This window comes from Henckelia pumila, chromosome 3 (genome assembly GCF_033568475.1).
Source record: "Henckelia pumila isolate YLH828 chromosome 3, ASM3356847v2, whole genome shotgun sequence".
NCBI classification, from domain to species: Eukaryota; Viridiplantae; Streptophyta; class Magnoliopsida; order Lamiales; family Gesneriaceae; genus Henckelia; species Henckelia pumila.
The window spans coordinates 65,315,098-65,342,533 of NC_133122.1; the positions used below are offsets into that span (position 1 = coordinate 65,315,098).

Consider the following 27,436-nt stretch of genomic DNA (forward strand, 5'->3'; position numbering starts at 1 on the left):
AATTACTTTCATAAAGATTAGTTGTGTGTCAAAATCATCGATGGTCTCAAGGTGGGAAAGGATCCTAATACTGTCGGTTCACACAGACGTTGAAGTAGACCATTCGACGGTGATGGGAAACTTAGGTGTCAATTGTCATCAAATGGTCAAGATTTAATGCCTATAAAATATATAAGCTTTTTATTTTATTTTATTTTATTTGTCATTGATTAATTATATATTATATAATAGTGGAAAAGAAGAGGGAGTGACTTATAAATCGCCACTCACTTTTATAAATGCCGGTCCAATTTATGTTAAGGATACGCCTGTGAGACTCGGTTTATATCTGTTGAGAAAAGAACTAGTTTTGATATAAAAATAATTATACGTTTTTATTATTATCGGATATTGATTTTACAAATTAATCCATGAGACAGTCTTGTAAGATTTTTTTTTTATTTTTTTAGTAAGTCTTCTGTGTGACGATCTCACAACCTATGCATATTTAAGTAATATGTCTACTCAAATTAACATATATCATACAAAAATTTTCATGACATAACTAAGAAAACTTGATATTTTTCAGGGATACTATAGGCATGAAATAATATTTTTGATGGGTCGAATATTTTCTACTAATATCAACATTATTTCACAATATTTCTTCATAATATAACTATCAATAATAATAATAATAATTTTACAATGAAAATAATACTTTAGACATAAATATTAATACTCTACATAGGCCGGGTAGGAATCTTTTAGCATAATTAATGAATTTTTTAAGAAGAAAAATAATGCATCTTATCTAGCAAAAAATGCGTGAAAATAATTATAACTAGTCACCGCAGCACACGCGTTGCGTGTGTAACATAATATATATATATACACATAAAACTTGTGGATCAAAAATATAATTTTATAAAATAATTATGTATTTTTTTACGGTCGTTGAGTTTTTTTAGTGGAGAAGTTTTGTATAAATTTATTTAAGAGACTTTTGTAAAAAAAAAAATTTACTTAATAGAAGGGCAAAAGTGAAAAAGAATTTTTGGTGTGTTAATGCCACACCAAAAATAGTTTTTCTAATATCATCAACTATTAGGGAAAATTGATAAATTGGTCCGGTAAGTTTACCATTTTTGGATTTTGGTCCGATATCTTTGACATCTTTGATTTAAGTTCAGTATCTTTAAATTGTTTAGGAATTTGGTCCTTTTTCTACCAATTTGCTGAAGTGGCATTTCTTTCTGGTGACATGAAAATTTAAATTGATGTTTTGGCCACATCACATATACATGTGGATTTTAATATACACGTCATATTAATTATTGCACAAACATCTAAAACCCTCCCTCCCCTCTCTCTGATATGCATTGAACGTACTGAATCCCTTTTATTTTTGTCTCTCGATAAATCGCTTAAGTCCTAAGCAGAAGAGAAGTAATTTTACATCAGAAGATAATTTGTTTTACGAGAAATGCGGATTCGGGCTGCAGCTGATCTTCATCTACCACCACCGAAATATGGTATAAATGTTTAATCTTTATGAGTTTTAAAATTTTGTGTTTTTTCACTTCCATTTGCATCATCCCTTATTCTGAGTTTAATCATTCTCACATTCATCTACAAGATTCTTGTTTTATGTGGAAATTATTTTTTCTAGGTTATTCATATAATATTCATTTTTTATGTATATGCAGATAAAAAAAAAGCTCTTTACTTTGGTTATTCACTATGGAGGCAAGTTCCACGCAGAAGATCTTCAAGCTTATGTAGGTGGTCATATAAATAAGTTCGATTATTATGATTTGAACATGTTAATGTTGCAGTACTTTAAAATGGTTGCTGAACATGGGAATGTAAAGCATCCAATGAGATGTTATACAAATGATGATATTGGTTTTTATAGTGATCGAAAATGACAAGAATTTGAAGGTAATGTGTGAAAAGAGATTGAAAACTTCTAGAGAAGTGAACATATACATTGTGGAAGAGGAACATGCTATTATTTTCAATAGATCTGTTGTTGTTAAGGATTCATATGTCATTGAGCAAGGGAAAACAAATGAAAGTGATGAAAATGGAAGTGATTGGGCAGAGTTTGAAGATGAAAATGATGGAGAAGGTGAAAGTGATGAATTTAGTGAGAGCTGTTATGATGATGAAGATGATGATACATTATTCAATACGAATATTGATATTGGAGTAGAGTCGATTGGAGATCAGCAATTAAGCATAGGGATATTAGAAAATTCCATGATTGGTGAGTCTGTTGACGAGAATCTGAATAGCAGTGAGGATGATTTGAGAAGTAACAATGGCTCAGATACTGAAACGGAGTCACAGAGGTTTCCAATCTTCAACCATTTGGAGAAATATGATCCTACTTTTGAACTTGGAATGGTGTTTTGCACAAAAAAAGAATTGAGGAGTGCCATACACTCACAAGCTATTAAAGAAAAACAGAACATAAATATTACAAAAATGACAAAACTAGAGTTCATGCAAAGTGTGCAGACAAAGAATGTGGTTGGAAGATCCATGCATTGAAAATTCAAGGTGAATCTACTTTTCAGATTAAAAAGTATGTATCTACGCATACTTGTGGGTCGAGTTTCTTTAAGAAAAATTTGAAATCTAGTTGGTTGTCAAAAAATATGCAAACAAATTCAGTTCTGATCCGAAAAGAAATGTCAAAGGATTCAGATTTGATGCAATTGCAGATTTACGATGTAATGTTTCTTACTATCAAGCTTATATTGCCAAAAGAAAAGCTATCAACCAAGTACAAGGCCCGGCTGATGAACAATATTCTCTTGTATGGGATTTTGCAAACGAGGTAAAAAGATCGAACCCTGGTAGTACTGTTGTTGTAGGCACAGATGACTCCACCGGGCAAATTAGATTTGATAGATTATATTTGTGCTTAAATGCTTTGAGAGAAGGATTTTTGGCAGGTTGTAGACCTTTCATAGGGATAGATGGATGTCATTTGAGAGGGCCAAGTGCTGGAGTTCTTTTGACAGCTGTAGGTGTTGACCCAAACAATAACATTTTTCCCATTGCATATGCTGTGGTTATGAAAGAAACTGGAGAAACTTGGGGTTGGTTTTTGGCTTTGCTAAAGTTGGAATTCAAAATTGATAGGGATTATGAGTGGACCTTCATGTCAGATAAACAAAAAGGCCTCATCCAAGCAATGCGAGAAGTATTTCCTAATGCTGAACACAGGTTTTGTGTTAGGCATATGCATGCCAACTTTCGAAATGCTGGTTTTAGGGGACAAGCATTCAAACATGCTGTGTGGGAGTGTGCTAGGGCATCAACTGTTAATGAATTTGATAGGAAAATGAAAGAACTAAGAGAACTCGATGAAAATGCCTACCAATGGTTCAATGATAAGGCACCTACTCAGTGGAGTAGATCATACTTTCAAGAATTTCCTAAGTGTGACATGCTACTTAATAATGGATGTGAGTCTTTCAACAGTGTCATCTTGGAAGCAAGGGAGAAACCTATAATTTCTATGTTGGAATGGATACTGGAGTATTTAATGCAGAGAATGCAAACTAGTAGAGATAGAGCTGAAGAGAAGTGGAAAGGGATACTTTTTCCCAAGATTGAAAAAATCATAGAAAAGGCAAGTAAAAAAGTTGGAGATTGTCTTCCTATTAAAGCTGATGCATTTCATTATCAAATTTCATGCTTTGATGCACTTGGAACCAAATACAGTGTAAATTTGAAAAATCATACATGTGGATGTAGGAAATAGGATTTGTGTGGAATTCCATGCAATCATGCTTTACGTGCCATCTACACACAAAGGCTGGATTACCATGACTTCACACATGCATATTACAGTGTTGAGACCTATAAGAAAGTGTATGCTCCTGTTATTATACCTATAAATGGTAGGCATGAGTGGCAAGCTTCGACCTATATTTCTCCACTGCCACCAATATTGGAAAGGAATGTTGGTAGGCCTAAGAAAGTAAGAAGAAGGGAAAGTGATGAACAACCACAAAAGAGAAGAAAGAGAACTAGGGGTAAACCACAATTGAGTGCAAATGCCAATAAGATGAAACGGCAGCAGCATACACTCAAGTGTAGTCGGTGTGGAACTGAAGGTCATAACAAGAGAACTTGTCCTCCCACTAGTGTAGTCGAAAATCTGACATATGTCGAAACTGGACTTGATGAAGAGGAACAAATTCAAAGTCAATTAACACAAGATATATCACCAATTGTGCCAAAAAAATTGCAGGTACGGATATGATTAAATTATCATTGATATATTATCATGATTAATAGTCCATCGTGTTTCCTAAATTTTATCAATTAACTTGATGATCTAGGTGAGGAGGAAAGCGTCTCTCCATAAACACATACTTATTGGACAATCATCAAGTTCTTTTGATATGTTAAATGTAAGTAAATATGGTATAATTGTGTTTATAATATTCAGTTTAATAGTAATTAAAATTTTCAACATACTATCATGATGTTTTTAATTAGAATTTTATCCTATTGACCGTTGCAGGTGTTTGGTGATGCATCTACGGTTGTAACTATGGACAAAACAAAAATATCCGCTCAAGTTGAAACTGAAATCATAAATACTGTAATTAATTAGTAATATGGTATTCATCTATATATTTTTAAATTAATTGTGTTAATATTCTCTTTTTATTTGTTATTGATAGGTGAAAAACAATGTCAATACACTCCAACCAACTTTAGCTTCAGGGCGACACTCAAATTCCGCTGATGATGCTGTCCCACCACCTTCAATGTATGCTCAGTTCCAACAATGCCAGAATCCAGCAAATAAAATTAATATAAGAGCACCTGCACATTTTATTGGAGGTCCAATGCCAAGATACAAAAATGCATCTGGAGTTGGAAAAGATGAAGGGAAGAGGAAGATGCATTGATTATGTTGTTTATGGTCACCTAGTATTCTGTTTTACTTTTGGTATTTTGAGAATTGGATCAAAATTATGTTTGAACAATCTTTTGTGATGGGTGAACAATATCTTGTAATGACTTTGATCATTTTTGCTTATGAATCTAATTTTTGAATCCATTCTATTTGGATGAATTCGAGCAGTTTGGATTTACATTAAAAAAACGCTTGATGTAATTTGTGTTGATGGTTTGGGCTGTCATTTTACATCATTTATTTAGTTTTAGTTTATTTTATAACTCCGAATTGATTTTTTCCTTGTCAATGATTTTCTTGTGTTGATATAAAATGCTTATAAAATGATTCAAACTTTATGCATATAAAATGAATACATGGCAGCAATTAATGCATAAATGATTCAGACTATTCTGAATCTTCATGTGTAGTGTAAAATTGACATAAAGCCACATTGGGACTGTGGATTCTGTTCTTGGGGTAATCTACCTAGGTTGTAGGATATCAGGTGTTTTTTGTTTTTATTTTTAAAAGATGCAAGCTGTTGGGAAGCCAGGTAGCTACATAAGTAAAAGTGTTTATACTGTCTCTGGGCCATTTCATCCATTTTGTGGTGCTGTAGAAATAATCAGGTGTTATTAGAACATAATCTTTAGACAGAATCTTTAGTGTTATTAGGACAGAATCTTTGGAGCGTGTAGAGTCCGCTCTCGCAAAATCAGAAATGGGCTCCAAGAGAGTTTAGGAACTAGTTCAAAGTAATGAAGAGCTTCAGTCTGCTCTTATTACATGGGGCTGCTTCAAGGTTTCAGCTTTTGTTTCTATATAACATACAGTTAGCTAGTGTGCTTTAGATTCTTTATTTGATTTGTTGGTTTAATCGATTTTATGACTAAGAATTTGATCTTTTTGAAAAGTAGAGTTGTAATAGAAATGAGAAACAATAGGGCGAAAGAAGAAAACTGTATAAAATGAAACAATAAAATATCAATACTCATTTGATTGACCACCACCAATAATTGATATAATGATACAAGTTTATACATCATCTCAAATTTTTGACCAATACAATGCTAAAATATTTGTAATATTTCTTGAGCCAGGATCACAGTTCAGTTCTTCAACTCATGGAAGTGCTTGAACTGAGTTCTTGATTATTCTTATGGAATTTTCAGAGTGAGATCCATCAACTTAGAGTTAAATTTGACATGCATCTTCCTTCCCCTGTGCTAATGACAACATAATGAAATTCAAATTCTTAGATTGCTTCCAACACCAAATTCTCATGGACCATTTGCAGACCAAATTATTTGACATGCACACACCAATACAAAAGAAAGACTTAGAAACATAATAGTTAATACATACTTCCCATATTTTCAACAAAACACCAATACAAATAAATCTAATAACTCAAAACCAGTTTTAATTTGAAGTTAATAACCCAATACATTCATTCCCAGAAATTTAGCTCATACAAAACACCATTACAATCAATCATTCTAAGAAAGTATACATTAACCCAAAAAAAAAACAAACAAAATGAAAATCAACATTACGTTATTTGGGCACTCATGAATGCAAGCTCTGCCACCCCATTAAGATGTGAATTGAAGAAAAGTGCTCGGCCACCCAAATAACCACAACATAACATTATCGTGAATGCAACATCATATTCACAAGACTGAAGAAAAGTGCTCCCAAAAATTTCCCTCCGTCTACCAGTCTTACGTGCGGCATCTCAATGTAAATGCTATAATCGAAGAAATCGTAATCTGAAGAAATCGTAATCGCAACATGGAGTAAAAAATGGGTAAAAGTACTTCCTACGAACAAATGGTAGGCGTAAAATTTCATTAAGTGCCCAGAACGCCGCCAATGAGATGAGAAGCAACCGCGCGGTCCAGAGAGAACTGAAGTTTCGTATATGGTGCAAATGGCGAGATCTGAGTCGGAGATGGAAAACGAAAGAGAAAGCAAACAGAGAGAGGACGACCAGGCAAGCTATAAACGATAGTGTCGCGAAATCGAGTGTAAAATTTCTTATCTTCTGCTTAGAAAATTAGGGCTTTGGTGAGAGAGAAAGGGGATTTCATTCGATCGGTAGATGCGTGTGAGGAGGATGGAGGGTTTTAAACGTGTATGTAATAATTAATATGACATGTATATTAAAATCCACGTGAATATGTGATGTGGCCAAAACGCCAATTCAAATTTTCATTGTCACGAAAAAGAAATATCACTTAAGCAAATTGATAGAAAAAGGACCAAATTCCTAAATAATTTAAAGATACTGGACTTAAATCAAAGATGTTAAAAATATCGGACCAAAATCCAAAAATGTTAAACTTACGGGACCAATTTATCAATTTTCCCTCAACTATTATAAAATAGTAGATAGTAGATATAAGCCCACACGGTCACACGCCACTCACACCTTGTTTTTTTAATTCACTCCATCTCATTTATTTAGATTTATTTAGACTGCATTATTTTCATTTGTCCCAAAATATATATAGTCTAGCTAGTTTGATAGTTTCTATATCTATTGTTATCTCTTTTATTATTTTACAATTTACTATTATTAAATTAATATCATTAACTAATTACATATTTATTTTTATTAAAATCTTCATTAAACAAGATAAAATACGAAATTGATTTTTAAAATTTATTTTCTCAAATTTTTTGTAATCTGCATGAAAACATATATAATAGATAAATGGGACGGAGATATACTTAATTTGAAAATTGTATAATAATAATAATAATAATATATAATAATTTAAATTTAATTTAAACTAACAAAATAACTAGAAATGGGCCTTCCTAAAATTAGTCCAGCGTGCGCACCGGAAGCCACTTGAAAGCAAACCCTAAACCCTCCGATGGAGTGCTGCGATTCCTCCGATCAACAGAACCCGCCGGAAAACAGTTCTCTTTCCTCCGAGGCTGATAGCAATGTTCCAGATAAGCGGAAGAGGGAATCCGAGCCGGAAACTGAACAACAGAACTTGTGGTGGAAAACCACCCTGTGCTCCTACTTCCGGAGGTTTGATGGCTCGTGCAGCCACGGGGATTCATGCAGGTACGCCCACGGTGAGGCGGAGCTGCGGCCTAGACCCGACAATACTTGGGACCCCACTTCCGAGCGGGCAAAAAAGATCGCCAAGACAGAAACTAACGGAGAAGGAAGAGAGGGAGAGTTGGGCAATGTAATGATGACGGAGGCGTTGGAGACGGAAGGTGAGGGGAGTTCTTCGGGATTATCCAAATGCTTGGTGAATTTACCGATGAAATGGTCTTCGGATAATTTGAAGAACTTTCTGAGTGAACAGGTCAGTTGTTTTTTTTTTCTTTTTTCAGGATTTAGTTTGCATTGGTGAAAATGGGAATGTGTGCGAAACTTTTCTTCCATAAATGTTAGAAATGCTGTCTCGAGACTTTCCATTTTTCTTTTGAGTGTTCAAGTTACTTTTTTTTTTTTTTTTTTTCAAATGGTTTTTATCAAGCTTTGATTCGTGCGTTGTGATATGATTTCTGTCGCTCAACAGGGAATTCTCTTCAACTCGGCCAAGAAAAAGCCAGGCATGTATGTTGGATTTGTAACTTTTGAAAGCACGGAACAAGTCATAACTGCAGTAAAGGTATTCTTTTTTACAGGGTTTAGGAAGAATCTTCTGGGAACTTTTAAGAAGTTAGAATTTTATGTATCGTGTTATAATTTTGCAGGCATTGAATGGGAAATCTTTTGCAAATAACAGGATTCTGAAGGTTTCTGACGTCATTCCAAGGTCTTTTGAGAAAAAGAGTAAAGTCGCAAGGCCTCCTAACACCACACAGCAAGTAGAGAATCCTTCACAGGCCGTTGATGGTTCTAATGTGACTGCAACAGTTGTTGATGAAGATGACAATGATGATGGCAGTTCAATTCCAAATGCTTCAGTTTTAAAGGGTAGAAGTGTCCGCGATGTCGTGACTCCTTTCGCTCACATGACATATTCCACTCAGATCGAGACCAAGAAGAACTCTTTAATGCAGAATCTTAGAAAATTAGTCAGTAAATTTGATACTTCTTCATTGTGTTCTCGTTTTGCAAATTGTTTCCTTTCATTTACTTCATATGTGTGTTTGGACTGTGTTATAAAAAGAGTTTCAATTCACTATTTGAAATTTTAAAACGCGTATTGATATTTTGTAGACTAACAATGTGCGGAAGGCTTGTCCGAATGGAGTTTCAGTTCCAGAATGGATTATGAAATCTAAAGAAATAGGTGTGTTGTTCCGACCTTGTCTAAGAAATTCAATAAAATGAACATGCCGAAAATTTTTGCCTTTTGATGTCATTTGGATATCTAAACATTAATAATATTATGTACAAAGGTTAGGGACCGAAGGAGGGCGGTACTCTTTTATTTTTTCTGGAAAATCTTGCGTTATTCATTTCTCACCGCAATTTAAAGCAGATGGTGGACTGGGTGCTCAGATAAATCTTTAATCTTTTCAGTGCTGACATTCAGGTCGCCTCCCATGTGAGTTGGTGGGAGTGATGGAGTCGCCTCTCATTAATGGATACAGAAACAAGTGTGAATTCTCTGTTGGATATTCCTTGCAAGGCAAACCTACTGTGGGATTTTTACTTGGGAATTTCAGGTCGTCTGCTATTAACCAGATATCGTAATAAAATTGTCAGTGTTTGGTTCCACTTAAAAGAATTGAACAAATATTATAGGGAGGGTGTGACTGCTGTCGAGGAACCTGCGGACTGCCCAAACGTTTCTAGAATATCTGTCAAATATGCTGCTATTTTTCAAGATTTTCTGCAGCATTCACCCTTGCCTCTTTGGAATAGATTAAACAATTCTGGATTCTGGCGTCAGCTTACGGTATGCTTAGTATGAAAAACACAGTTGGGCAGTTAATTGTCGTAGGAAAATACTAAATTTACCCCAACTACGGTTTTATGGTTGATCTTGTGGCTTTACTCAAATATGAAATAGAAGGAACTAGGAAGCAATACTCCACCAAATAACGATTCTGTTGATATTTATCTTTAGGTTCGTGAAGGCAGGAAACCTTGCAAGTCTTCTGAGGCTGACAATTTGGAGAACATCATTCAAGAGGTCCTGCTCATAGTTCAGGTTCATGTCCCACCCAAACCTTTTTGGCTACGTCTTACACAAGTTTTCGAAATTTTCAAGTGACTATTGGTTATTGAAATTTGATATATTGTAATTTCAGTAACTACTGCTTAAAATATTGGATTCTGGAATACCTTAAACATCAAAATTTGATTAGTGGGAACTCATTCCTCTGCATTCATGTGTTTTCAATATCTCTGTGATGCAGGTTTGCTCAGTGGGTTTTGATGATGGACGGGTGAAAGTCGAAGTTGAAAAGCTAGCTCAAGCATTTTCTGCTGGATCTTCAACAGAATCTCATTCCTTGCCTCTAACGGCTTTTGTGATTCAGGTAAGAGTTTGATGGCTATGGTTATGCTATACTACTTGAATAATGATCTTCGTTCCATTTCCTTGTTCCTTTGATTGAATAAAGTTGTTATGGGTGTAAGAATAACCGAAGAGAATTATAGGAGGTGGTTAAATGATAGAAAATAAAATGTTGAATGGTTATCCACTTATCCTTTGGTAGTCATGTTTGAACTGGGAAAATCAAAAGCCTTAAATTATGAAGGGGAGGTTTTGTTCCATCTTCCATCTGGACGATAGTAGGTTTTTGGCTCTTTAAATATTCTTAATCTTAATAGTATATTTCCCCATTATTTGCATATTTAATTTGACACAATCTTTATCTCATTAATTTTGACAATTTTCAGGATCACACAGGAATATCAAACGTTGCACCTTCTGATGCTCCCATGCGATACGTTTTTATTCGTAGAGACGAAGGTGATTGTGGACTGCAGATAACTGATGATGTTGTAGAACCAAGAATTCATGATCACATTAACGATCTGCGCTTTTCAATCTCACCTACGGCTTTCTTTCAGGTGAACGGTGAACCCGCGTACTGCTTATCTAATTTTTCTGTGCCATTGTTCCTTATTTCCCCTTTACCTCAGTGCCTTGTGTGACGTGTCTGATGAAAAGAAAAGTTGAGGAAGAAGTCAATTTAGAGAACACTCATTTACCTTCGAACTCTTACAGGTCAACACCCTTGCAGCCGAGAAACTGTATGCTCTTGCTGGGGACTGGGCTGGTCTGGGTCCTGATACATTGCTATTTGATATTTGCTGCGGCACGGGGACAATTGGCCTGACTTTAGCTCATCGTGTTGGTATGGTAATGCAGTCTAATCCATTTTAAACATATCTATATCCTGGTTTCCGTATTCCCATCCACTTCTCCTCTATGTTGCCAATTAAATGATGTCACCTAAAATTTCAGGTCGTTGGCATTGAAATGAATGCTTCTGCAATTTCAGATGCTCAGAGGAATGCAGAAATCAACGGGATAAGAAACTGCAAATTTGTTTGTGGAAAGGTTATGTTGGATTACTTTGTGTTCCTTTCCAGCTTTGCATAATTCCCATCATCGTTGCTGATTAAAGAAAGAACAAGCTATTTCGTCCTTATCGTCTCACCGCTTTCTTTCTTCTGAAGCACGGTTTTGTCGAATTATTTAGTAATCTCTGTTGTACTAACTTAATTTTTTGTGTTGTGTTTTTGATGCATCGTTAGGCAGAGGATGTTATTGGGTCGTTGATGAAAGATTACCTATCTTCAGCTAAGAAACTAGATGACATTTCAGACGCATCTGAGCAGAATGAGGGGACAATCCTTGCAAACGAAGAGGAGAAGACCGATGCAGACCAGGTGCTTGAACCTGAAGATAGCTCGAGCATTGATCGTGAGAATGGCAGCAGTGGGAGTAAATGCTCAAAAGATGAGAACGAGCTGCAAAAGCAGTGTACCTTGAAAAGCAGTGTCCCACTGCAGGAATTCAAAAATGTTGTAGCTATAGTAGATCCTCCACGTGCAGGGCTTCACCCCACTGTAAGTAATGTTGAATTATATTTAGGAAGTATTGTTGTTTTCTACTTTTCTTGCATACATTTCTCCTACACCGCCTTCCCCGAGTGACTGAAGAATACAATATTTAAAAACAGAGCAGGATTTCTGGTCATACCCTGTTGTCACATGACATTTGGTCGTTGCTGTTATCAGACATGGTTTGAAAGTGATATCTCAATATATTTTTAACACTGCATATAGTTCAACTAGTGTTTTCCTTAGTTGAGCCAACGAGAGCTCAAATTGCTCAATGATGTTCTCCGCGGATAAACTGTTTTTGCTTCAAGGTGGCAAGTTGTTTCTAGCCTTCTAGGGGCTGGCTGCCCTAAAAAAACTCTCTGAATTAGTTTCTTTACAAGCCTCTGCCTCCTCCAATATAGGTGGGAAATTCTTTTCTTAGTACACTGAAACAAATGAATTGTCGTCCCTGTGTTAATATATAAGCGAATTGTACCAAATTGTGAGGAGAATGTGATTGATTTTAAAATATTGTTTGGCTTTGGAGACCCATCCAACTGGATAAGAATTGTCGAAAAGGGCAATTCTATCTGTTGCTGGACTGCTGCGCTTGTTTAGCTTCTTCGCTCTCGGATAGTACATAAAATAAAGCTCAGTCTCATACAACATTTTCTTCCCTTTGCCGACAACTCCAGATGGCCTCCCAGTTGTCGCCAGTGGACTGAAGCCTTTTTTCTGGCAAACATCAACTTTCTATTCAAATGTGTCCTTGTTTGGTGCTGATAGCTTACATTTTGGCTGTAGGTAATCAAGGTTCTGAGGACACAATCTCGTTTAAAGAGGCTGGTGTATGTTGTTCCGCGACGATCTCTTTTATCCAGCATAGTTGCCTTCAATATGTTCTGTGGTTTAACTTCACTCTATTCTCCTTTTTCAGCTACATTTCTTGTAATCCTGAAAGTCTTGTGGCAAATGCTATCGAGCTTTGCACACCATCTAATGACAAAGCCGAGAAAGGCAATAACCAAAAGAACTGGCAATGGAGACATATGAGCGCAGCTGGTCTGGCTCGGCACAGGTCCAAGTCTATGCCCTATTCCGAGCCGTTTAAGCCTATCAAAGCCATAGGAGTCGATCTCTTCCCTCATACACCACACTGTGAGCTAGTGATGCTCCTAGAGAGGTAACCTATCCCGATGCATCAAGAACCATCCTTTCAGGCGAAAATGACCTTCCTCATCGAATGATGGATGGCGTTGAGTAGGGTGACTATTTATGTTTTCGGAAGTTTGAATATCTTTTTCAGCAAATGTATCCTTTGCAATTATTTCAGTTAACCCAATGAGGACCGAGGAATCCTGTTTCTGTAGCTCTTAAGTAAATGTTTCTTTCGGCCATTTTCTATCATATAAATGCTTTCACATGTCTTGTGAAGGTGACGATAAAATCGAAATGGTCATGAAATAAACCTTGCGAGTTTTTGCTACGAATATTTCTTCGTTACGTTTTCGATTTGCAGAATGGCCTTTGGTTAAATGGTTTAGAAATCGCTATTCGATAAAGTATGTGTAAGCTTTGTTAACTTGGGATTGATTGTGTATTACAGGTTAAATTAAGTAGATGTGATTTAATTCACGAAAACGTCAAATTAATCACTTTTTATATAATTTTTTTCCCAAACATTCCCTAAACATTAGCAATATGTGAACTTGAATTGCGTATAATTTCAAGAAAATAAACATAAATTAGAATTAATATTATTTTTTTTTGCCAGTATTTGAAATATAAACGTGTTTTTTGTGTTTCTTGTGTTGCACACGATCCACAAATATGACTTCTGGCAAATAGCTGTGGCGTCACTTAACGGAATATTCTAAATAAATCTGATGGTATCTGCAGTTAAGTCCTTGGATTGTGCGTTAATTATAAATTTTGAAAGTATATATATATTTTCCCTATATTTAATCCTGATAGGTTGGGTAAAAAAAGAAAAAAAAAAACTCATACTTGAATACACTTATTCGAAAACTCACTTAAATAATTCTGTTTAATATATATTTTTATATTAAAAATCAAGCCAAATGAAAATAAAGTCGGGTCATACTTAGAAGGGCTAATTGCATTAATATCTCATGTGAAATGTCTAAAAATCATAAAACCCCCTAAGAAATATTAATTGGCTAATGCATCCCTCATTTTTTTAAAATATAGCGCATTTCACCCCTATGTTATACAAACTCGGGCACATTTATATTTTATACCTTTTCATAGGGGTTTTTATGCTAATTTTTTTAAAACATAGGGTCTAACATGCTATTAATTTTACACAGGGTGTTTTATGCCTTTTAGACTTTTCACAGGGGTGTTGATGCAATTATCCCTACTTAGAAAGTAAAAATTAAAAAGATAAAGAGGACCAATATTGAATTTACAAAACTTCAGGGGGTGAATATATGAACTAAATCACTAACGTTAACGTAGCTAGCTTCTTCGTGTTACCCGATTGTTAGTTAATAGTTAGGCATTTTGTATGGCTGTGAATATTTCATTCATTCCAACAGGAAGAGCCTAAGATGCTGGTGAAGTAGAATTTTGTCGGCTTACCAATTTGGACTGGCTTCAGCCAACCAATAATTCTCGTGAGTAGAAAAATTTCCCCACCAACCTTTGTCGTTTCAATCTGAATTTTTCATTTTTCTTGGTCATTCGGAAAATTGAGCTCGAAGTGTTGCCCAATCAGTTGGTTTGTTTTTTTTCATCTGGTTCTTCTTGTTTTCTCGGTGAATCTCCGTGATTCTGGTTCCAGTTGAGTGTTTGTTGCTGGGTTCTCTCGGGACTGTTATTTTGGGATGAATATATGTGAGGAGATTTAGAACTTTTATTTGATTCTTCAGTTGTTTTAAACGTGGTCCGTGAGCGGAATCGAATTATGTGTTTCTGTTTCTCTGTTTTTTTTCCTCCACTTATTTGGTTGGGATTGTCTGGACTGTAGGATATTGTTGACGGGCTATCTTGGGCAATGAGCAAAACTCGCTTGTTGGGTTCACTATGGAATTTTTTGAATTTGAGTGGAATCCTGTTGATATAGAGTGGATGAGTTTTCATGGTGGCATCAAAGTTTTTTTCTTTTTTAAGTTTAGTTTGTTGACATCTTGCAGCCAAACAGCGCTCAATATGTTTTTGGAACACTTTTGTGCCTATTCTTTATGCATAAACAAGATTTGTTGGCGGTGTTAAATGTTAATGACTTGATTATTGATTTCATATTATAGGAGTTTGCAGTCCTCATATTTGTTCACGGAGAAAATGGCAACAGGAACTGTGCCGGCTTCATTTACCGGTCTGAGAAATAGGGATCACCATGGTTTGGGCTTTGGAAAAAATTTGGATGTTATCAGGGTCTCTGATTTGCGAAGGATCAAATTTCGCCAGACCAAGGTTGCAGTGGTTAAAAATTCTGCCACTCCGGGTTCAGAAACTGTTGAGCTCGAACCAGCATCAGCAGGAAGCCCGCTCTTAGGTACGATTACACCATGTACCATGCTTTGATGCAGCTGCTAGTTTGGCAAAACCATAAAACACCCATTATTTTCCAAAAACTATTAGTTCATACTATGAGCATGTTGTGTTTGGATTTGATTTCAGATGTTATCTTTGTTTTCTATTGCGGAGATTTTTTTCATCCCTTTCATGGGGCAAAAACGTATTGACCCTTGTCCTTTTTTGTAGCCTTTCATCACAAAGTTGCTATTCGAAACAGTATCTCTGTGTGTCATCCTTTGGTATCTGATTCATCGACTATATATTTGTAGTTCCTAGACAGAAATACTGTGATTCTATACACAAAACTGTGAGGAGAAAAACCTGCACAGTGATGGTTGGAAATGTCGCTCTTGGTAGTGAGCATCCCATCAGAATTCAAACAATGACCACGACCGATACAAAGGATGTTGCTGCAACTGTTGAACAGGTTCTACTAAAGTTTTTTGTATTTAAGTGGAGCACTTGAAATTTTTTTTTCTTTCTTTTCACTTCAGCATAATAATTCGATGAAATGAAAAAGGGAAACATATGCTTTACATCCTAGTTATTGATTTCTTTGTTATGCCAAAAGATAATTTCTTGTGGCAGTGTTTTATCTGGTCGTGTTTAACTATACATTTTTCCTATGATGAGCTCATGTAATCAGCAGGCAGGCAGATAATCATATTCATGGAAGTATGGGTTGGTCTTTATTTCTGAAATGAAGGCCTGGTCAAATGAGCTTAAGGGTCCTACTTGAAAAATACTTGAATGGATCTGATCTTGGAATATTGTTGGACATGCAACATGCTTGTCACAATCAATATCGTTCTCACTCCACAAAACTTGTTGAGAGTGTGCATGCTATTTTTTATTTTAAATACAATGAATGTCCAACTCATTGCATAAATATCTTCGAGTAGTTAAGAAGCATCATGTAAATCTCTAGATTTATCTGAAGGAATATAATGTTGTGGAATGAACTTCTTGTATTATGCTTTATCTGTTAGAGTAAGCCTCTATACCAAATAGTATTTATGACTTATATACTTGCAGGTAATGAGAATAGCAGATCAGGGAGCAGATATTGTTAGAATAACAGTGCAAGGAAAGAAAGAAGCAGATTCGTGCTTTGAAATTAAAAATTCCCTTGTCCAGAAAAAGTCAGTGTTTCATGAGTTTCATTTGATAGTTTGTATACATATATTGCTGTCGTTGATACTCAGTAATTCCTTATTATGCAGCTATAACATCCCTCTAGTGGCAGACATTCATTTCGCACCACCCGTGGCAATGCGAGTTGCTGAATGTTTTGATAAAATTCGTGTCAACCCAGGAAATTTTGGTGCTTAATTCTCCTTTTCTTCTCTCGTTTTTTTTTCATACCAACATAAACTGGTAGATGTCACATGTTAGTTCTTTTCAGCCGACAGGAGAGCACAGTTTGAGCAGCTGGAGTACACAGAAGATGATTATCAGAAAGAGCTTGAGCATATTGAGAAGGTCAGAGATAGGAATTAGTCACTTTGTAACTGATAATATTATTGTAAACTGTATTAATAATCAGATTACAGACAGGATAATTAATATCTTATCGATGAGTTAACTTCCCTTTTTTTATTTGTTTGTTGTATTTTTTCTCTCTACTAGGATAGCATCTATAGTTTTCCCTGGAAAAAACAGAAAAGTAGAAAAATCACCACATCTGTATATTTCTTCCTTAAGCGTGGATGTGGCACAATGCTGTGGTTTCAACCTCTTAGATCAAATCTCTATGGCATATATAATGTTTGCATTTATTTGTGATTTAGGTCTTCTCTCCCCTGGTTGAAAAATGTAAAAAGTATGGGAGAGCGATGCGCATTGGAACAAATCATGGAAGCCTTTCAGATCGCATAATGAGCTACCATGGGGACTCGCCCAGGGGAATGGTAAGTATCAATTCTATCACTTGAAGCAGTGCTCCATCCCTATGTATCTAATTGTGGCTTCGTTTAACCTTTTCCAGTAACACCATTTGATCCTGCAACAGGTTGAATCTGCATTTGAGTATGCTAGGATTTGTCGAAAACTGGACTTCCATAATTTTGTATTTTCAATGAAAGCAAGCAACCCAGTTATTATGGTCCAGGCATATCGCCTTCTTGTAGCTGAAATGAATGTTCTGGGATGGGATTATCCATTGCACCTGGGAGTAACTGAAGCTGGAGAGGGTGAAGATGGGCGAATGAAGTCTGCCATTGGTATTGGAACACTACTAATGGTATGCCTTTTCTTTATAGTCAATTAGTTTTGCATTATCTTAAAAAAGATTAATCTTTTAAGGAAACTGTAGTGAAGGTCTGATACTGCTTAGTAGTTAAATCTATCATAAAATCAAGGTTTTACGGTTGTACCAAAAGTTATAATTGATTGTAATGACGCATGCAACTCAAATTATTTTAATTGTTTGACAACTCATATACAAGGTTTTGATCGCTATTCTTTATAGGGGCAACCATTGTTCCTAACAATTTTTATGTCCTATTTGCATGCATTTTACTGTTGGTCAAGTGTTTGTGGCTTTCAAGGTCTCTGTTGATTATGCAGGATGGTCTCGGTGATACCATCAGAGTTTCCCTTACTGAACCTCCAGAGGAAGAGATTGATCCCTGTAGAAGATTAGCTAACCTTGGAATGGAAGCAGCTAAGCTTCAGAAAGGAGTGGTACAGATGCCACATAACATAGCTATTATTTTGATTAATAATCTGCACTATTGATCAAAAAAACTTTAAGGGTTCTTGTCCTTGATATAACTAGGCACCTTTTGAAGAAAAACATCGGCGCTATTTTGATTTCCAGCGTCGAAGTGGCCAATTGCCCGTGCAAAAGGAGGTCAGATTTTGAGTTTTCAACTTTCTTATTTTGGTTTGAGGGATTTTTTCTTTGCCTTGGAACTGATAATTGTCAGTTCTTTTTGATACAGGGTGAAGAAGTTGATTACAGAGGTGTTCTTCATCGTGATGGTTCAGTTCTCATGTCTGTTACTCTGGATCAGTTGAAGGTATCTGTTATGATATATATATACTTTGCCAGTATCATACTTTGAGTTAGAACCGTTTGTTTAATATTTCCTTTCCCTTTTTTCTTCTCTCGTGTTTGTGCCTTCCTGATTTTCATTTTTTCCCATCTCCTAAAGGCACCTGAAGGCCTATACAGAGATCTAGCAGCAAAACTCATCATTGGGATGCCATATAAGGTACACCTGAAAGTCCTTTTTGAATGAAGCATGAACTTTGCCCTCTTTACGGGTAATTTTTCAAAAAAGCTTCATAACCGATGCAGGATTTGGCAACCGTAGACTCGATCTTGTTGAGAGAGCTTCCACCACTAGATGATAAAAATGCTGTAAGTCTCTTTTTATTTACCACTGACACTTACAGTTCTCTTTTTATTTACCACCGACACTTACAGTGACGGCATCAACCATCACACTTATTTTATGTTCTGATATGTAAACTTTTTACCCTGAAAAAGGCAAAATCTCAACATTTAGCTGCATATTTTACTGAGTGTTTCCCAATGGGTGAGAATAATTAGATCATGGTTCCCATACTATAAACAGCGACTGGCGCTCAAACGATTAGTCGATGTAAGTGTGGGGGTTATAGCTCCTTTGTCAGAGCAATTGTCTAAGCCATTCCCCAACGCCTTAGTCCTAGTAACTCTCAAGGAGTTGTCCAGTGGTGCTCAAAAGTTACTCCAAGAAGGTGTGCCTATAGTTGATATTACTTGAAGCATTCTGCGCCGATAATTTTTGGCGATGCTTTTGGTCGTGCTAACTTGGTGACGTTATTTCAGGGACACGTTTGGTTGTCTCTGTGCGTGGTGATGAATCCCAAGGAGAGCTAGAAATTCTTAAGAACATTGATGCTGCAATGATTCTTCACAATCTGCCATATGCAGAAGAGAAAACTAGTAGGGTTCATGCTGCAAGGAGGTATGTGGTAGGACAACATAAGCAGTTATAGTATGCAAACTGCATTGACCACACGGCATCAAAACTATGGGTTTTTTCGGGGTTATCTTAAGTTGACGATATTTTGCAGGCTCTTTGAATATTTTTCAGAGAACTCCTTGAACTTTCCTGTAATTCATCATATACAATTCCCTGAAAAAGCTCACAGGTACCCAAACATGACGTATCTTTGCTTAGACAAGATTCAAAAATCTGAAGCTAATATCAATTCTGCACTGGTAGGGATGATTTAGTCATTGGTGCTGGGGCAAATGCAGGAGCCCTTCTAGTAGATGGACTAGGCGATGGCATCCTACTAGAAGCTCCAGATCAAGAATTTGATTTCCTTAGAAATACATCATTCAACTTGTTACAAGGTTGCAGAATGAGAAATACAAAGACGGTTAGTATAACACCATCAGAAGAATTATGAACGTGAATATAATTGTAAACTTCTCATGTGATGTTTACAGTTTATCTTTGTTTTGAAATTCCTGTATCAGGAATACGTGTCGTGCCCATCTTGTGGAAGAACTTTATTTGACCTTCAAGAGATTAGTGCAGAAATAAGAGAAAAGACATCCCATTTACCTGGTGTTTCAGTAATTACTAATATCCATCTCTCTCTTATCGGTCATCAAAGCACATTGCTCCAACAGGTAACCAATCATATCGAATATTTCAAATGCATTTTTTTATTTTTCCGCTTGCAGATTGCAATCATGGGCTGTATCGTGAATGGCCCTGGAGAGATGGCTGATGCAGATTTTGGATATGTTGGTGGTGCTCCTGGAAAGATCGACCTTTACGTTGGAAAGGTAACCACTTTCACGATTTCATCAAATGAAACGTGGTGTGTTTTGAATGATTTTTTTTTCTTGTCATTAACAACAAACATATGTCGATTTTCAGACTGTGGTTAAACGAGGCATTGCTATGGAACAAGCAACTGATGCTTTGATCCAGTTGATCAAAGACAATGGCCGTTGGGTGGAGCCACCTACAGAAGAGTAGAGGAATTTTTTCCAGAACAAATAAGCTATCGAAATGTATTACCGCTGTTGTATGATGTTACAAGATTTACCATGCCTATATTATGTATGTTTCACCGATCTTTGTCTCAACGGGATGCTTGGTATTAATCGAGGTATTCAAGCAAAGCGAGATATTAACAATTATAGATCATAACTTCATAAGTTCGACCATTGACTTAGAGATTAAATAATAATGTTCGAAACATTAAAAATAACGATATTAACATAATTAATAATAATAATAACAACATTTTATTATCCATTCAAATGAATTTTTTTTTGTTTTTCAACCATGCCACCTATAATACATTATTTATTACATGTATCTTCTTTTAAAAAAATAATAGCATATAGTTGCGGGACAAGTTCACTTACTCCATCAATTCACATTTCTTGTCTGACGGATTTTTTTTCCATATTATGGATGCCACCATAAAAAAAATAAATTAATACTTTTCATCGTTTGTTTGCTTTTTTCCTTTATAAAACAAAAATTAACCAATAGATAAGCTTTTTTTTTTTTTTTTTTGATATGCAACATCGGTGTTTTGTTTTGTGTAAATACATTTTTGTTTTATAAATAAAAAGAATAATAAACAAATAAAATACTGGCTAAAAATGACAAAAACGTGTCGATGTCGGAATAATCGCTATCCTTAAAGTGCGACTAATAGTTTGATGAGTATAAATGAACCGTCGTCCAAAATCTGAAGTAATTTCTTTGTTTGTTCTTGAAATTCGAAATCGCCATGATTAGTGTTCTTGCTCAGGTCTTTCATTCAAGCTTGTCTCTTTGATTTTGAAGATTCGTGGTTGCAAGCAAATCTAATACACTGCTACAATTGTGTATGTTAATGAAGTATAATCGTGTATTTTTTGCAGGAGCGTTTATTAGGCGCGGCGCTGGGGAGCTTGTTAACGGGAGTGGTGGTCTTCGAGCAGCGTAAAAGCATTTATCAAACTATTTCCAAGACTCAACCTCAGGTGATCTTTTTTCTATTCTTGTTTATTGCTTTTGGGGTGGATTAATTTCTCTAACCCTAGTTGCGGGATTGTAAATGATGATATTTTTTTTCTATTGGATTACTAGTACTTTGGATGAATCGTCTTTCAGCTTTTAGGGTTACATTCGAGTAGTTTTACAGCGTTTTCTAATGTTATCTTTAACCTATCGATTATACTTTAATTTCTCTTTTCATGCATATATCTTATCCCTAAGTACTCTTTTGCTATAATGGCGTGTTGGAGGCATTGGTGCCAATGCCATGAATATAGGGTATGACTTAGCATTGATAAGTGAATCCTTTGAAACTAAGTATTTTCGGGGCTAGTAAAAATACTGTTGCTGAAAGCACTTGTTTCTTTACATTTCAGTGCCATCTAGAACATCTGACGGTACTCGTTTGTTGTATGGAGATTTTAGATGGTATTTTATCCTTTGCAAATCCTGGAAAATGATAGCAGTGATTGTAATGCACTGCTCACTTCGGAGTGAGCATTTTGATGTTTTAAACTAAAGCTCTCACCTGCAAGAGTAATTATACAAGAACGGGATTACGGATATATGCTTTATTACCTTCTTTCGTATATGTCGCAGTACCATTTCAGACCATAGTAATCGTTGAATTTCGATACATGCAGCGATCATTACTTCAAATTGTGGGAGATGATAATTCTCCGTTGCTTAGCTCCTTTCGTATTTGTGATAACTACAGCCACTATATTGTATTTATGTAATTATTTGAATGTTTCAGCCAAGAGAGCCTATATTCGGAAGAAAATCCCGGCTCGAGTTTGCACACATGTGGAACAAATCTATTGATAAGACTTTGGGACCTATCATTGAGTCTTTGAGCACACGGGGATGGTAGGCATGCTCTTGTGATATTGCTATCAATGAAGGTTGTCTTTGTCCAATAAGCTCATACTTGTTTTGGGTTTACTATTCTATTTTTTGTACCTGGTTTACTTGAGAAAACACATTATCTGTCTTGCTTGGTGATTCACACCACCTCCCATTTCTTGTTTCTAGAGGGGGGGAAAGGAAAGAGCAAAGATAATTTGATAACAGTGCACTTGAATTGTAGTTTCTGTTGTATTTCTTCTGCATGATGAAAAAGTAGTGTAGAGAGTCGATTTTTTTTTAGTCTCTCGCTTCTTTTCTCAAAGCAACATCTTACATTAACAATTGTCTTGGAATTTCCTGCATTCACGTCAATTTTCACAAGGTGACGGCTCGTCGTGTTTTTGAAAGTGATTTTGTCATGCTTTGTTGATAACAACCTAAATTCAGCATTGTTGCATCCCCTGGTCATTCATTTTTTTAAAAAAAAAAATAACAAATAAAATAAAGTAAAATTGGGATCTTGTGTGAACGTTGTTGAATACACGTGACAAATTTGTATAAGATATAAAATGTGACTAATGATCTCATATTCACCCTCGGATATCCATTTATCAAAAACATTTGAACTGTAAGCTCTACAAAGTGGACATTTATCACCCTCGGATATCCATTTTATTTGCACCATTGAATATGAACTTTGAGTATGAACTAACATAATGAACGAGACTTTCTTTTTTGCACAAGCCATATTCTTAAGTTTATTTCGTGGTGTTAAAATTGTTAAGAACCATATTCTTAATTAATTTGCGAATCTGGTTTCCTTAAGTTTTCGCATTTGCATCTGAATGAGTTGCCCTTTGTTTGCTGTCCTTTTGTATATTATTTATCTATAAGAACAATGAGGACATTCTCGTCTTAAGTATATAATGATATAATCTAGTCAAAACATGAAGACATCCTCATCTTAAATTATGCTTCGTTTTGTTGTCTGGAATATTATACGAACGAACCTAATACATTCACTAAAACTCTGAATTACACGCAAAAGCCCCTACGAAGAGGGAAATAAAAGTTACTAATACGGGGATTCATTGGTGGTGAGAAGTTCTCCGATCATCCCATTAAGCATCTACTGAGAGTTAAGCATCTACTGGCCTCTCAGGATCAGCTCTTCTCAAATTGGCTCGTCGCCTCATCGCCACACGGTAAACACCCATGACTGTGATGCCCACAAACAAGAAGCCCACGAGGACCGCCACGATGGTGCCGGCACCCAGCCCTCGCCCCCTTGTGGACGTGATCTCGTGTGCCGGAGTAGACTGCACCGTGGCTGCTGCTGCTATTGGCAGCGACGAACAATCTGATGAAGAGCATGGGGAGTTGGCACTTGGATGTAGTGTGGTGGGGTGGAAAAACGCGTATGCTTCCGGTGAGAATGCAATCGGACTCTCGTTATCGAGCCCATGGGATCGGTCTTCCGGGTTGGCTATGGCTAGGGATGAAAGAAGGGCAAGGAATAGCAAGGAAGCCATTGCTGGGGTAAGTAGTGTTTTGGGTGTTTGGTGCCTTTATAGTGTGTAATGTAATGGACTGGGGATGTTGCTTGTAATTGAATTTAGGTCCTCAAAGTGGTTCAAAAAGAATGGAGTTGATGATGGTCACACTTTCTCTGTGCCTTTTTTCTTGATCTTAATGCGATTTCTCTCATATGGCCACCCTTCTAAATTAATGCGAATCCCTCATACTTCCCATAATTATACTCTGCAACTTCAAGAACTTTTGAATAAACTAGTGTCTGTGGTCTACACTACATATACAATGTTTTGCGTAATTCGTCTCGTAATATTGTAAGAATGGTAGGAATTCACTAGGTATATTTGCAGGTCATTTCTCTCAATATACAATAATTAATTAACTGGACCGTATGATATGGGATACAGCTCGATAGTTAGAATATCAAATCTTTATGTTACAGTAAGTATATCATCACTATATGTGAACTATATTTAGGAAAATACAAAATATAACATAAATTAAGATATTATGAATTTTTAATACAACACAAGCCATTTGACGCAATGAAACTGTGTCCCAATAGGGGAGCTGAAAATCATGTGCCTCCACTCGAGTGCCTTTGGAAAAAATTTTATTCTATTATATCGCTTATTAACTGTGAATTATGACACATTTATTTTGATTTTAAAGATGACGACGAATAGTTTCATCACAATAATTTCCCAATTCTTTTCAACCACATTTCCTTACCTTTAATACAAATTCTAAAAATCGAAATCATGTCCTTTCTCGATCGAGGAAAATTCACACAAATTTTGCTGAAATTTATTTTTCCAAGTCTCCCCAACTTCTAATATCTCCCCCCTTTGTTTGAGATTCGTCGGGGCGAAATGAAAATTGTTTTGCTTGGCTTAGAGGATCAGCAAAGGGTCATAAGTACATGAATGGGAATAATAATGTGTAATTGCGGAAGCTGTGAGCTGTCCTCATAATTATTGACTGTGTCGCAAGCGCATGCCAAAGCTCAAATTCACTCACTACATTTACTTGATACTGGCCGGTGGCCACCTCCCACCTTTTTGAGCATATGCATTCATGCAACCCCGGTGTATTAAACAAATTTGCAAAGGGCTTTTATTATTTATTGTATTCACAAGCTCTATTCAATGCACCTCCAGATTTTACAAAATGATTAAATAAGGCCCTCTTGTTTCATATGAATTCAAAAATCTTAAAAAAAATTGAGAAACGTGTGATTAATGTACACCCATTTTAATGAATTAAATAAGATCGTTTATATTTTACGAGTAGTTTTGATATGAGGTGAGCATTTACGTGAACGTATTGTTCAAATGATGTCTTATACCTCCGATAGATGGACTACAGATTTGACCTTAGTTGATGCTCATGTAAATGTACATAAGGAGTGTTTTTATCATATCAAAACTAGTTTTATGTGTAGTAAGCCTTTTTCAATGTAATGTATAATTAAAAAATGTTTGGATTTTAGCTTATTTAGTGTTTTTTCCCATAAAAGTAAAGGTCTTATTAAAAAAAATTAGTATTTTGAGGTTACATTTATTGCCTTTTGAAAATAAAAATAATACAAGGTGCCTCTTGTTATACTTTATTTTCCTTTTGAAACGTGCGCCACTTATTTAATAATACTTATAGTTGAAAGTGAAACTTACATGAATGGTACCTATTTTAAGGGAAATGGATCCCCCGATGCTGTGCATCGTCAGATAATCCGAGTTCTATGTGAAAATGCAAATGAATGAATTAATTTCAGTGACAACACATTAAGCAGAGGCCATAATCCCCAAACGAGAAATCTCAAGTTTCAATATAATGTAGGCTTCAATACATTATGCAATCACTAGAACAGGGATCGCGGCCAACACAAGTGGTTAAAGAAAATGTTTAAGAAAAAAACCCAAAGATCGTGTCAACTGAATCAATTCATAGAAATTCACATGATTACAGCACCAATCGCAAGCATAACGAATATCATGAATAAGTTTGCATCAAATCTCTTAGCTCCATGCGTTCAAGCACTAATAATGCCCAGTAACACCGATTCTAATACAAGGACCATTAGACCGAGGTTTATGAAAGTGAAGATGAGCATGAGACCTCTGCTCATGGCCATGCTATAATATACTTACAAAACAACCACATCAATTACGGATAAAGAGCGAAGAATCTTCTGCGGAAAAAACTTTATTCCACTTTTAACTCTTCGCTTCCTCGATAACACAGTAGGAACTATTAGCCACAGACACGTAGAGTTAGCTCTCATATTCAACTCATCTTGAACAGAAAACAGTCTAGTGATTAAAGACTCAAGGCATACGAGACACCGACAGTTCATGGAGCCAAGGCACAAGGTGTGTGAGCAAGCCATCAAGGCACATCGAAGGGGGGGGAAATGATCTACGTATGTCAAACAATTTTGGTTCAAATTTAGGCATATGGGTATAAACAATAAGCTTCAACAAGAAATTATTAGTTGCACACTTTGTGCTAAATAAATGGGCGCCTACATTGTTTCCACACAAACCAATTTTCATCTAAGAGAAGACTAATACGATTGAGATGGTTATGGGTAGGGCAAGTACTTTTCGGGCTTGTTGGTCTTTTACTGCCAAGACTCTCCATGAAAGCTAAAGTCTTTACTGCCTCATGAATCATCCATCAATAGTGAAACAATAAACTCTTAAACCCTAAACCTAACTTGTCATACTATTCCGTATATATCACAAGACACAGCTCAATTGTCAACTCTCACAAGCCAAAGTACAGCCATTTTGATATGGCAACTTAAAGAGAGTATTCAAATTAGAATAACAATAACAAGCAATTAAAGAGACAGGAATTTACACATCATAAAGCATCCACCATTTCCATGAAACAAAAGCAGGAACAATTCATTAGAAAAAAGAAAAATGTATAACCTTCTCCAAACATCAAAAATTGTTTCCAGAAAATTTTTCCCTCAACAAAACTCATAAATAAAGCACAATGAAAGCCAAGAGTACATGAAATTGGAAATAAATGCCCGCACTAAACCTTTAGCTCAGTCCAGTGGAATTTCCACGTCGCCATCGGTGATCTCCTGCTGCAAATCCTTTGGGTCCTTCCCATCTACAGTGCATCCCACGGAAACGCAGGTGCCCAGAATCTCTTTGACGGTGCCGGATAAGTCCTTGGCCATAGAACGAGATCTCATCACCTTGGCGATCTCGATCACGTCGTCGAGTGAGATGTTCCCATTGTGTTTGATGTTTTTGGTCTTCTTCCGGTCACGCTCGGGCTCCTTGAGCGCCTTAATCACCAAAGCAGCTGCGGAGGGGACAACCGTGACTTTAGCCTGGCGATTCTGTACGGTGAGCTTGACGGTGACGCGGAGGCCTTTCCAATCCTTGGCGGTTTCCTTAGCGATGTCTTCACCGATTTTCTTGGGGGATAGACCGAGGGGACCGATCTTAGGGGCGAGGGAACTGGCGGCGCCAACTTCTCCGCCGGTGACACGGACGAAGACGTCGACGACCTGAGAAGGATCGAACTTTGGCGGCATCTTTGGCGGGTGTGTGAGCTAGGGTTTTGGGGGATACACAC

The 27,436-nt window shown here is 36.3% G+C and overlaps 4 protein-coding genes across 7 annotated transcripts; 3 read left to right on the plus strand and 1 right to left on the minus strand.

The window, feature by feature from the left end:
• The first annotated feature begins 7,744 nt into the window (after nt 1-7,744).
• On the plus strand, nt 7,745-13,323 carry LOC140887531 (zinc finger CCCH domain-containing protein 24). The gene is made up of 14 exons (XM_073294809.1): nt 7,745-8,247; nt 8,464-8,556; nt 8,642-8,965; nt 9,111-9,183; nt 9,430-9,562; nt 9,642-9,795; nt 9,967-10,050; nt 10,259-10,381; nt 10,746-10,919; nt 11,077-11,211; nt 11,317-11,412; nt 11,610-11,924; nt 12,705-12,748; nt 12,838-13,323. The coding sequence occupies exons 1-14, from the start codon at nt 7,798-7,800 to the stop codon at nt 13,085-13,087; spliced, it is 2,448 nt and encodes an 815-aa protein (XP_073150910.1). The 5' UTR covers nt 7,745-7,797; the 3' UTR covers nt 13,088-13,323.
• Nucleotides 13,324-14,408: 1,085 nt separating this feature from the next.
• On the plus strand, nt 14,409-20,532 carry LOC140886604 (4-hydroxy-3-methylbut-2-en-1-yl diphosphate synthase (ferredoxin), chloroplastic-like). 4 transcript variants are annotated; one of them, XM_073293270.1, is made up of 20 exons: nt 14,409-14,539; nt 15,173-15,420; nt 15,713-15,870; nt 16,479-16,585; nt 16,667-16,767; nt 16,849-16,925; nt 17,234-17,353; nt 17,455-17,685; nt 18,012-18,128; nt 18,223-18,297; nt 18,389-18,466; nt 18,602-18,661; nt 18,748-18,810; nt 19,028-19,172; nt 19,264-19,402; nt 19,512-19,589; nt 19,664-19,823; nt 19,924-20,022; nt 20,134-20,238; nt 20,333-20,532. In XM_073293270.1, the coding sequence occupies exons 2-20, from the start codon at nt 15,207-15,209 to the stop codon at nt 20,432-20,434; spliced, it is 2,229 nt and encodes a 742-aa protein (XP_073149371.1). In that variant the 5' UTR covers nt 14,409-14,539; nt 15,173-15,206; the 3' UTR covers nt 20,435-20,532. The 4 variants fall into 4 exon arrangements, with proteins under 4 accessions (XP_073149371.1, XP_073149373.1, XP_073149372.1 ...); XM_073293272.1 differs by having other exon boundaries at nt 14,537-14,643; XM_073293271.1 differs by lacking the exon at nt 14,409-14,539 and adding an exon at nt 14,556-14,705.
• Nucleotides 20,533-21,146: 614 nt separating this feature from the next.
• Nucleotides 21,147-22,590, plus strand: LOC140892087 (uncharacterized). The gene is made up of 3 exons (XM_073300831.1): nt 21,147-21,224; nt 21,337-21,438; nt 22,209-22,590. Exons 1-3 carry the CDS (start codon nt 21,204-21,206, stop codon nt 22,323-22,325), a joined length of 240 nt encoding a protein of 79 aa, XP_073156932.1. The 5' UTR covers nt 21,147-21,203; the 3' UTR covers nt 22,326-22,590.
• Nucleotides 22,591-26,724: 4,134 nt separating this feature from the next.
• LOC140891760 (large ribosomal subunit protein uL11-like) lies at nt 26,725-27,436 on the minus strand. The gene has a single exon (XM_073300394.1). The coding sequence runs from the start codon at nt 27,393-27,395 to the stop codon at nt 26,895-26,897; it is 501 nt and encodes a 166-aa protein (XP_073156495.1). The 5' UTR covers nt 27,396-27,436; the 3' UTR covers nt 26,725-26,894.

Bases quoted from the DNA above. Each gene is read 5' to 3' on its own strand.
- LOC140887531 (XM_073294809.1), top strand. From the start codon at position 7,798: ATGGAGTGCTGCGATTCCTCCGATCAACAGAACCCGCCGGAAAACAGT. The intron at 8,966-9,110 runs GTCAGTAAATTT...GATATTTTGTAG, and splicing joins TGCAGAATCTTAGAAAATTA to ACTAACAATGTGCGGAAGGC. The intron at 9,796-9,966 runs GTATGCTTAGTA...ATTTATCTTTAG, and splicing joins GATTCTGGCGTCAGCTTACG to GTTCGTGAAGGCAGGAAACC.
- LOC140886604 (XM_073293268.1), top strand. The intron at 16,586-16,666 runs GTCAGTGTTTCA...CTTATTATGCAG, and splicing joins AATTCCCTTGTCCAGAAAAA to CTATAACATCCCTCTAGTGG. The intron at 19,824-19,923 runs GTTAGTATAACA...TTCCTGTATCAG, and splicing joins GAATGAGAAATACAAAGACG to GAATACGTGTCGTGCCCATC.
- LOC140891760 (XM_073300394.1), bottom strand. From the start codon at position 27,395: ATGCCGCCAAAGTTCGATCCTTCTCAGGTCGTCGACGTCTTCGTCCGT.
- LOC140892087 (XM_073300831.1), top strand. From the start codon at position 21,204: ATGATTAGTGTTCTTGCTCAG. The intron at 21,225-21,336 runs GTCTTTCATTCA...TATTTTTTGCAG, and splicing joins TGATTAGTGTTCTTGCTCAG to GAGCGTTTATTAGGCGCGGC. The intron at 21,439-22,208 runs GTGATCTTTTTT...TGAATGTTTCAG, and splicing joins TTTCCAAGACTCAACCTCAG to CCAAGAGAGCCTATATTCGG.